Source organism: Pleuronectes platessa, chromosome 19, assembly GCF_947347685.1.
Source record: "Pleuronectes platessa chromosome 19, fPlePla1.1, whole genome shotgun sequence".
Lineage (NCBI taxonomy): Eukaryota > Metazoa > Chordata > Actinopteri > Pleuronectiformes > Pleuronectidae > Pleuronectes > Pleuronectes platessa.
The window spans coordinates 19,089,180-19,100,434 of NC_070644.1; the positions used below are offsets into that span (position 1 = coordinate 19,089,180).

Below are 11,255 nucleotides of genomic sequence, written 5' to 3' on the forward strand. Positions count from 1 at the left end.
TCAGTGAGACAACGGCTCTGTCCAATTAACCATGACTCTAGTGTGTGTGTGTGCGTGTGCGTGTGAGTGTGTGAATGTGGGGGGGCTCCTGTGAATGATCTGATTATCTTGTGCTGTTTGCGGTCACATCATCAGACACCGCGGAGCGCCAACACACATACCACCGGCCAAACACATGTGAACAGATGGTTCCCACTCTGACTTCTTATGCATTGCTATGTAAAACCAGTCACTGCTGCCTCATATATAGATTTCCCAACCAGCAAATGATGGTTACACACCCTCACACACACACACACAGACACACACATTCCCGCCCCTCCGCTGCTTCAGTGCATGTGTGTTTTCTGGCAGCAGAACCAATCAAAGCATGTACGAGCCAAACCCTCCAATCAGTGCGGAAACACGCCCGGTATGCAGCTTGTAATGTCACCTGTTTTCTTTGTCTAAGTGTGTGTGTGTGTGTATATGTATGTGTATGTGTGTAATCACTTAATCGCTCCCGACGCAGCATCTGTCCTGATGGATCCCGTCTCCGCAGCATCAGTTGTTCACTTTCCACCAAACTCTTCAAATTCCTCAAACACGAGTCAGTGGAAGCTTCCTCAGCACATGTCACTGTCTCAGCCTCGGAAACACTCTGAGCTTTTATCTCTGAGTAAGAGCACATTCCAGAGTATTTTATGAATGATGAAGTATTTTTCCACATAAAACTCTTTTGTTGACATTGGATGTCAATCTAAAACGGCTCTGGAAAAGAAGTTAAGTCTTGCATGGGTACGTGTCTTATTTATATTGAATAGAGGTATAATTTATGGGTTTCTTGGGGATGTATGTATATATATGTACAATTAAATAATACAATTTAGAGATAGTTTAGTCACAGTTTTTAAATTAAAGTTTGTTGGATCCTTAAATCAACATTTTTGTTCTCTTTATGGTTTCTAGTTATGTTTTAAATTGATACCATCTCTTTGATATCCATGATCTATATCGGTCGACTCTACGGGCGAATGTGACGGACGTTTTTCTGGCCTGAAGTAACAGAAATCCTGTCGGCACCAAACAGAACAAACCAAAACGTTGTCAGCAAAACTCGAGCAGATGAGTTTTGGCCAGGAGCTGAATGGAATCAGACCGAGGGACTAAAGTGCCCCTTTGAGTCAGAAGGAGTTTTTTTAGACTTTGGTGGCGGCTGTGGATTCGATGGAAACCATAACAGAAGGTTACGGCTCCATTGTGCTTTGTTTTGACTGTCGACTTCTTTTTCTGTTTAATTCCAACTCGGTGAGAGAGAAACGAAACGAGTAGGTTCTAAAAAGTTTGACTCTCAGTGAGTCGGTCACTGAGATCACAGCCGTCTTCAAAGAGCTGACTGTGCCGCCAGACTCCATCACCGTGTAACACTGGCCTCTTCATTAAGAACTGTGAACACTACTGAATGTGAACTTGTCCAATCTCCCCCTGTGTGTGTGTGTGTGTGAGTGAGCGTTTGTTTGATTTACAGATGTGGAAACGAGAATAGAGGAAAAAAGACGAAATCTCTTACTGGACAACTAAGCAATTGGCCCATATCAGATAGGCTTAATGGTTTCTGTCCGCTAAGTGATTTTCTGTGGGAAACATGGTCCCAACCACAGATAAAGGAGAAGATTGAAAAACTGCGAGAGAGACATGGGGGGGGTAAAAATAAAGAAAGATCTGAAGGAGGACGTTAGAAAAATGAAAGGAATTGGAAAGGAATGAGGAAGGAGGACTGGGAACCAGTAGAAGAAGAAAGAGCCAGAGATGCCGCTAGAAAGAGATTAATGGGACGAAAGGCAGAGAGAAACACCAGAGGAGTAATTTAATATTGTGTGTTTATTCACTGTTAAAGGCCTGAGAGAGTCGCACATTAGTGGAAACCGGAGCCGACATGTGAGAAATGATAGTAAGACGTGAACATGTAAAGAGGCTCTGTGTTGAGTTAAGTGTGTTTCTACATGTGGGAAACATCTGAGACTCTGAGGTGTGAGACTCAGCTTGATAAGGATCACAGAGGTTTTAAAATTACACATTTCTCTCTAACAAATACATATCAGTCTGGATGGTCTCAGAAATGGCTCCAGGCTTAGAGGCTTTAAGGTGTAACAGGGAAAACACGATGGCTAACAGACAACTCCTCGTGCCTCCCTATCTTTAACATAAAAAACATGGACGCCATAGTGTTCACTGTGATGTCTTATCCTTTCCTGAGCATGTTTCAAATCCCTGCCAGTTGTTTTTCAAAGCGGAGCCAAGTATCTGGATGGCAAGGATCACACGAACACGCACGACCACCACCACGATCCTTGCAGCCATTTGACCTCATGTTTATGAAACTCATGTGACTGAGGACAACAGAACAAGCTGCCGTCGCTGGAGAGAAATACAAACATGCGTCACTAACACTGAAAAACAATATCGTAAACGTCTAAGTGATGACAAGTGGAAGAAACACGACCCGTCAGCCATTAGAGCGAAGCCCTTTCCCGACAGAGACAGAAATCCCATGTTTCCTAACCCGGAGGAGAGGACAGTGTGTGGACATGTTGATCGTACAGCTAGAAGCTCACTGGGGTGGAATGGACAGTCTTTGTTTTGAGCATTCCTCCATCTGTCTTTTTGCACCATGTGTAATTATGTAAACGAGTGTTTGCGTGTGTTTGTGTCTGCACATGTGAGTGTTTATTCTTGTCCACCCTCAGCTTGGCATTTGTGTGTTTGTGGGAGTTTGGGGTTCACTGCCATAGTCTGGTCTCCATTATTTCCCTTGTGTTTATTCCCAGGCAGTGCAGCCTCTGGTCCCACTCATATAGAAATCTGCTTCAACCAGGAACATAAAAAGAAAAGAGGAACGAAAGTCTGACCATACAAACTCAAAATTGTGGAGGTCAATATTTGGAGATATTCGTGGAAATGTTACCTACAGCGATTTAAAAATAAATAAATAAACAGATCTGCAATTTAATGAGTTCTTCTCCAACTCCTTGAGCATCTTTCCACCAAGTTTCATGTTAATCCGCTTTGTAGTTTCTGCGTAATCTTGCCCACAAACACACAAACAAACCAACAAACCAACAAAGTGTCTCCTAGCCTACCACAATGTGTCATAAAGGAAACTGCTGCTATGATGACAAGGACACAACAACATCTCCTGCTCCTCTGTAGCTCCCAACTCCATCGAGATCTGGAAAACTTCACAGAAGCTTTTCCATACATTTGCACATTTTCCAGACCGGCTCTGAAGTTCCCTGTTTCCCTGTGTCTCCTCGTTCCAAGTGGCATTTCAGAGGGATTCACTTAAATCCGCCAAATAACGTATTTGTTTCCTCCACAAACGAAGAACACACATCCAACCTCTGTGACCCTGCTGTGGCTCCATGTTATCACAGTAAACCAGCTTCACTTTCTTTTTCGTGTGTGTGTGTGTGTGTGTGTGTGTGTGTGTGTGTGTGTAAAAGAGGACATTTTGAGATGAAGGGTGTAACGCAAGCGAACTGTATATCCCGGGATTGAGAGAGGAAATGAAAGAATCCGAGGGTGAAACCGTTCAGGTCAACGCTTCACACAAAGACCTGTTTTATTCCTCATTCTGTGGGAAAATCCACACAAACAGGCTTTTATACACATTTCAAAGAGAAACTGGATGAATCATGAAGACGCATCAGGTCCAGATGCTGAATAGAAAATAGATTGTGTGTGTTTTAGTTGTTAATCTGATGTGGCTCCTGCCTTATTGAATATCAGAATAAACTTTGTGCTTACTTATAATTCCCAAAACCTCCCTCTCTTATCTTGAGAACCATTCATCTTATCGTCTTCACACTTGACAGGTGGATTGAATTTTGTGCGAGTCTGGACACTTGATACATAACATGAGACAATTAGGAGTATTCTTTGTGTTACAGTTGTGCATATCTTGGTGCTGACTCTCTTCCTGGGAACCGTGCGATGTTTCACCGACACACAAATAGTTGGGATAGTTTCTCCGCTGGGTTGCGAGCGCTTTGAGACATTTATCTAACTCTGGAGAGTCTGCGTGCATAGCTGGGAAGTGAGGTCAAGCCTTCGCTGCAGCTGCCGCCTGCAGAACACTAACAGATAACAGGCCTGCCCGTCAGCATTCTCTCTCTCTCTCTCTCTCTCTCTCTCTCTCTCTCTCTCTCTCTCTCTCCTCTCTCTCTCTCTCTCTCTCTCTCTCTCTCTCTCTCTCTCTCTCTCTCTCTCTCTCTCTCTCTCTCTCGTCTCATTGAGACTTTTGGTTTGACTGACTCAAGAGTGCAATGTCCCCCAGTTGTCTTATAGTGAGGACAAATGGTATCTGTGGACAGGATTTCGCTTTAACGCTTCATCAACATGAGTAATGGCGTCGGTGACCAGCTGACCTCCGCTGTGTTAACGCACTCCGTCCAATCAGAGAAACAATGATGCATTCACACGAGGTCAGAGGGTTATGAATATGATGATGGAATAGTGGAGGCCGGAGCTGCAGAAAGAGACGAGGACATTTCTGTTCCTCGTTTTTAGATTTTCCGGTGACATCAGGAATCCTACGCCCATGTTGGATTCTTTGAAACTGGCCTTTTATTTTGAAAGTTTTGGCCTTTTCTTGATTTATGGAGCAAACTTTATGAACCATCGAAGATGGATGTTTGTGAGCAGCATAACGCAAAAGCTGGAGAAAAGATTTCCACGAAACTTAGTGGAAAGATGGGACACGGGTCAACAAAGAATCTATTAAAGTTGTTTTGCAGATCCTAGGAAAGGGGCTAATTAAGTAATTGGCTATTGCCTCCTTTAACAACCAATTTCCCATTTTCGTGGTTTTTCACTTCGGCGGCTCCCTAACTGACGCCGAAATGCACCCGCAACAATAAACTAAGTTGAAACACAGAAGAAGGTCTTTACATGTGGTTATAGATTGGGCAGGGTGGTGGCTCCCTCCATAGACGGTTGCTGGTGTGGTTGTTAAGTGGATGGTGATGTGGCTGTAGAGTGATTTTTGTTTGGGGTCGAAACAGGAAAAAAACATCGGTCGTGCAGTCGGCGGAGCAAATGCCTCCGACAAGGTCAGACCACATGTCTGAGGGGCTCTTATGATAGGAGATGAAAGAGAAAAAGAAGTTGTCTGATAGTTGTAATTGTAGAAACTCACTCACTAAATGTCTGTAGCTTGAGAGAGAGCGGGCTGTGTCCACATCTATTCTCTACTCGGCTCCTTCACCTTATCTTCAGCATTGGGGAAGTGTCTGTAAATGTGGGATTCAGATATTACTTCATATCTCTCATACTTGACCTTGATCTCCTTGTTGGAGATAATAACCAACTCCTCCTCCAATCTTCATATTTTCCTAATTTCTGTTTCTTCTCTGCGTTGTCTCCTCAGGTGCCTTCATCATCTGCTGGACCCCCGGCCTCGTCATCCTCCTCCTCGACGTCTTCTGCGCCAACTGCAACGTCCTCACCTACGAGAAGTTCTTCCTCCTCCTCGCCGAGTTCAACTCCGCCATGAACCCCATCATCTACTCCTACCGCGACAAGGAGATGAGCGCCACCTTCAGGCAGATCCTGTGCTGCCAGCGGCAGGAGAACGTCAACGGCACGGTGGCGGAAGGGTCGGACCGCTCGGCCTCGTCCGTGAACCACACGGTGCTCAGCGGCAGCGGTGCGCACCACCAGCACCCCAAGCACCCCCAGCACCCCCACCATCACCACAACGAACACTCAGTAGTGTAAAGGAGGGCTGGACATCCTGGAGGTTAATCCCACTGATTGAAGGGTTAATCTCTCGTGGAAACTGGGAAATGGAGGAATGCAAAGGTCAAGAGGGACTGGGATCATATTAAAGAAAGACTGTAACGTAAGACATGTGAGGATGAAGGAGTGGATTTGATGATGATAAGCTGAAAGAGATCTTAATGAAGAAGAACGGCAACTATGAAGAAAGAGACTCTCTGTGTGGGGGACCGACACAGGACTGGTCTGATCTCCACAGACTCTGATAGACTGTTAGCATTTGTTTTGTTTAGCTGTTTATTATTTTCTGTCAGTGTCAAGTGTCTCGGCTGATATGAACTATTTAAAAGTAATCTGTGAAATGAAGGTATTTGCCAGTAGAACCCAATCCTCTTTCTCCGGTCTTCTCTAACTCCACTCCCCCTGCTCATGGGCTTGGGTCACATCATTTTCAGGACAGATTCATGGTAGCTGCAACGTTATGGGTCAGAACCACAGATTGTAAAGAAAGATGGACGACAGGCCTCCATTTCAACCTCCCATCGTATAATATTGAAGCTTAAATCCCCCGGATTGCGTTTTGGACGTCATGTGGAGCCGGAGTCTTTGCACTAGTGATCGTAGCGTTGAGCCACAGTATTGAGGTCCTGCCCATACAAGCACTTGGCCAATCACAAGGCAGTCTGGGCTGCCAATCACAAGGCTTCACCCTCACTGTCAAATAACTAATTAAAACCAAACTTGTCCCACCCGCTAACATGGAGGAGGTGTGGTTAACGAACTAGCCACCAGGCATCAAGATGATTTGGGAATCTGTTGCTTCGTCCATCTTTATATAAAGTTTACAGATAGAAACAATATTTAGGACACTATCATTTCTTTATCGTCTATTTTCAGGAGAAAGAACTTCAAATCTCCAACAGCGTTCACTTCCCAACGACCTTCTGGAGACTGTCCAGCAGTTTTCAATTTCAAGGTTTTTATTTAAAAACACCAAAGTGGCAAATTAAAGAAACCAAGTGTTCTACCATTCTAAATATTGACAGTTTGATGACAGGAATACTGCAGCACTGCCCAGGACTGAAGTATCAAGAGCCACTCTTCTTTTCCACGATGGATTAATCTCTCATTTTTTAAATGACTAGTGACTTAATACTAAAGGGACTCATTATTCTTTTGGCCGTCCATATCCACTAAACATCTTTTGTGAATCCGTCGCATCAGTTCCGAAAGCAAAAATCTCTGAGGGGGTCCAAGAGCTGAGAGAAGCCCTGAGATGTTTATTCTCTGTGAGGAATGGAAGACGAGCTGTTCCAGGGATGTTACCAGAAAGAGGAGGAGGAGGAGGAGGAGGAGGAGGATGTTTGCAGTGTTTCGGATCAGGCTGCGTGCCACAGTATTATGTGGAGAGGAGGTGAAGGTCATATCTGCTGAGTGTTAACAGACTCCAGAGTGTGACAGGAAATGTGCTGAGCTGGTTCTATCAAGTGTCTCCGAGTCCATGAGGCTGACAGAGTCCAACAATTAAACTGGTCAGAGGGAAATTTCCCCTGAGGACAATCTGAAGAAGAAAGTTAGTCTTAAATGATTCAACTAATTTCTTTCAGAGGTCTGAAAAAATAGAGCCGATGAATTCATTTCCTGCCTGAAACATTAAAAACTCCACTTCTCAGCTGATTTAAACACTTTTCAATCGCCGATCTGCTCGCGCTTCATCCACACAAACATGTTTTAGTTTAACGCCTTTTCAAAACCAAAACAATCTCCGTCCAGATGAGTGTTTTAACTCTGTCTCAAAAGTAGTCTCCTTTACACACTAACGCACATAAAGACTCACACATCACGTGACCTTCCATTCACACTGGCATGGGCGTGGCGGAGTAAACAGGAAGTAGATCTTCTAAGAATGAGAAACAGTGATAGTGAAAAGTACGCCAAATGACGAGGAACTGTCTAATTAATTAATTAAATACAATTTGTATCATTCGAAATCCGTTATCATCTTTTAAGGTAGACTATGCCCAATTCTTTGTCTTACAGGCGCAGGTGAGCTACAGAAGCACAGTCTAATACGATTGTGTGTCGCATCCCAACAGCTCCAGAGTTGAACCAGTTCTGTGCTAAACAGGCATTATCTTTAATTTCCCCCCCGCCTCCTGCCATTAACGTGTGAACCCTGTGCCAGCTGCAAGTTGTGTAGTCGAGGTGTGAGTCCATGGCGTGCGTCGTTAGGAGATCGCCAGCTGAATGTTTTGTCGTGACTTGAATGAAAACACTTCTTTTGGCCCCAGAATACACGGACGATGCTCGCGGCAGCTGACGGCCAAAAGTACAGTCCAATGTTTTTCCAGGAAGCAAGATGTTTGTCAGGGATTTAACATGAAGTCATCTGCCGCTCCTAAACTGCCACGGTTGTGTAAACAGAAATTCCAAGGCAACAATCGTCAATTAAAAAAAGTGTGTTTTTTTGTTTTGTTGTAATCTTTGCGTTTGTCCGCCTCGTTCGAGTTTCATCGCCCAAACTTTGTCGGTGGACGACTCGAGTCTCAGTATTTGACATTAACTGTCACCGTTGTTCTAACCAAGTATTGATTCAGGTTCTATAGCAAAACCAACTAAACGTTCCGTCTCTGTATGTCTTTGTTTACCAGTGAATCACTCTTTGTATACCGTTGTAAGTATGTGTACAGTATGTGTGTGTGTATATAAAATATCGTATTCAAAGTTAATCACCAAAGGGAAAGTGTTACTGCGTGTGTGTAAATTTAACTGTCGTACTCTGTCCAAATGTACTGTAGGATTTTGTGTGTTTTTTTTTTTTTATGTCATGAGCTCTTTGTATTATGAAACCTAATTAATGAATTTCTTGTTATTAACTTGTTTGTGACCCAGAACTTTATATATACATGTGTGTGTGTGCAGTGCCTTCAGAAGAGTAACTTATAAACAGCAGGCTGAACAGTTTGTGTTTTGCTGCCCCCTCTGGTTGAACGCTCCACCTCTGACCACACCCAGCTGTGATGTCACGGAGGTGGGGAGTTACACCACCAGAGGGCAGCAGATACCGAAGTTTTCAGGCAGTCTTGAGCTACTCTTTAAGTTTTTGTGTCGCTAACACCGTTGTCTTACATTTGCCTTGAAGTAGAACAAAGTAATCAGTCAGCTTTTGTACAAAGTGTTCACCGGAAACGCATGATTTTGTTTTAGATAATAAAGGTACACAACATAGCCTCAAAAATGTCCAATAACCACAGGATATATATATCATGGGCCAGATATGACACAAATCAAAACACCAAAAGTTTCAAACGTTAAAAAAAACACAATCCGACAGAGAAGTCTTCACCAATTTGGGATCATCTGCACAAAAGTTTATTCTCACTCAATAAACACAACGTTACAGGACACAACTGGTATTGAATTCTGGTCACGTCAAACCGAACGTGTTGATCCCAAAGATGATACGGTAATACCTGCATTACGTTGCTCGAAAATTGCTGATCAGAAAAGTACTTGAACTCAGATTTAATAAACCATGTGCCAGTTGTTTGTCGAGAGTAATTGTGATATCAACGAATGTCCAGCCTGAGTCATTGCCCCGATATTCCAGCAACAATAAAAACATGACGTACACAAAAGTCTGAATTGTTGAGTGTTTTTTTTTATTTGTATTATCGGAAACTTGAAGTGTCTTTCTGATATGTGAAGCCTTGCTTTGGTTCGTTATCCTGCTGTGTTTTCATTTCCATGACATCTAACAAGTCAGCGAAAGGCAAACGGGGTCGCACACAGACAGACACACACACTGATAATGTGTATTCCTCACAACGGGCAAGTTTCCTCACTAGACATCATAAAGATCTACCGACCTTGAGGCCCTCGACACGTCTATGACTGTTGGTGATTTAGATTAGTTTGTGCGCTGATGGGAAAACGCTTGTGTGCAGACAAACCAAAGAAAGTAATCACTTTACATTAGTGCATGAGTCCTTTGACATGATGCAGACCCTGCGTTAACCAGTGCACGGCAAGAATGTGCGTTTGCTGTAGGAGTCGTCAGGGCCAGTGTGTTTCGTGTGCGACACAAATTAAACTCTCGCAACAAATGCAAAATGTTTTTCTCGGAAAGAATGCTCTGCGCGTGTGTGTGTGTCTGTCTGTGTGTGTTTCTGTGTGTGTGTGTGGACTCCATCATGTTTGTTGTTCCACAGCTTCTGAGTGCTCGCCTCCAGTTGACTGATGTATGTCTCCCTATTTCCTGTTACTCCCTAAATGGGCCAATCAGAGCCGGTGCAGCCACACAGGAAGTTTCCTCTTTTGCCGTCGCTGAGTGAGGGGGACGCCTCATCTTTGGTTTGATGACTGACAAATGTGTCCCCGCGGTCAAATGTCCCACTTTCGTTTGGCACATGGGGGGGGGGAACCCAATGATCTAAACGTGCAGAATCAGCAAAAATGTTCTTATACATTGGAAAAGTCAACGAGACATTAGAAGCCGAGCTGTGGACATGTCGGTCGAGCTGTCAAGGAATCGCAGCCACTTCCCCTGCAGCATTACAAAAAACTGTCTGAGTTCAGTGTGAATGTGAGCTGTCTTCACACCAGGCCTCTGCAGCTGGTTGAGCGATACAATATTTTGAAGACGGGGACAGACGGAGAAGGAACTGACACCAAGTAGAGATAAGAGAGGAAACGGGAAGGAAGTGATGGACAGAGCGAGGAGAGAAAGTGATGTGTTCCAGTGTAAACAGGAAATCATTGAACTGGTTATTACTTCTGCAAATGAGGTTATGTTTTTTACCCATGTTTGATTTTAGTTGTTGATATTTCTTTAACACAGCATGACACAGCGTTTTCACACATTTTACTTGATGCGTCAGAGACTAACTCATGGATCTTGACAGAATCAATCAGGCTCATGTAGTGAACTGATATTTATGAGTGTGTCGGCTACTTATGAAAATCAGTATGAAGGGGAATTTGAACGTTGTTTAATGAAGGGACAGTTTGGCCTCTGCGGAGGAATGAGCTCCAGATAACGATGCGTTACGTCACAAATAAATTAATAAAAGAACGTATTGTTGATTTTAAATGACCTGTGCTTCCTTCTCTTAACACAGACATATTCTCAAAGTTATATAAACATACGTGCATGAGAGGATGCAGTGTTTTTCTTTGATAATTCACCATAAACTATTCAAATTAGCTCTGTATAGTATCTCCTCCTCTGCTGCAGGTCAGCCTCTGATCCCTCTTGTGGTGAGGAGCAGCACTGCAGCATCCACACGTTGAAACATGGGGGTGGGTGCTACAGAGGAGCTGTCATGGAACATGTGTTTGAGGGGGAAGGTCCTAATTAACTTAATTAAAGAGAAAGACTCAGCTCTGCCTCTCTAATGACAACAAATCCTAAATGTTCTGAAGTGTAGAAATATATCATGTGAAGTTAATTCTCTGTGATGTGCACCAAGAAATATCAAAGTAAATGAGAAGTGTGG

At 43.6% G+C, this 11,255-nt stretch overlaps 1 protein-coding gene across 1 annotated transcript in view; it reads left to right on the forward strand.

Moving 5' to 3' along the window:
* The window catches only part of lpar1 (lysophosphatidic acid receptor 1), a 28,357-nt gene extending 19,182 nt beyond the window's left edge, over positions 1-9,175 (forward strand). The window contains exon 3 of the mRNA XM_053411034.1: positions 5,408-9,175. Within this exon, the coding sequence (XP_053267009.1) occupies positions 5,408-5,757 (350 nt within the window). The 3' untranslated portion in view covers positions 5,758-9,175. The remainder of the gene's footprint in view (positions 1-5,407) is intronic.
* The last annotated feature ends 2,080 nt before the right edge of the window (positions 9,176-11,255 follow it).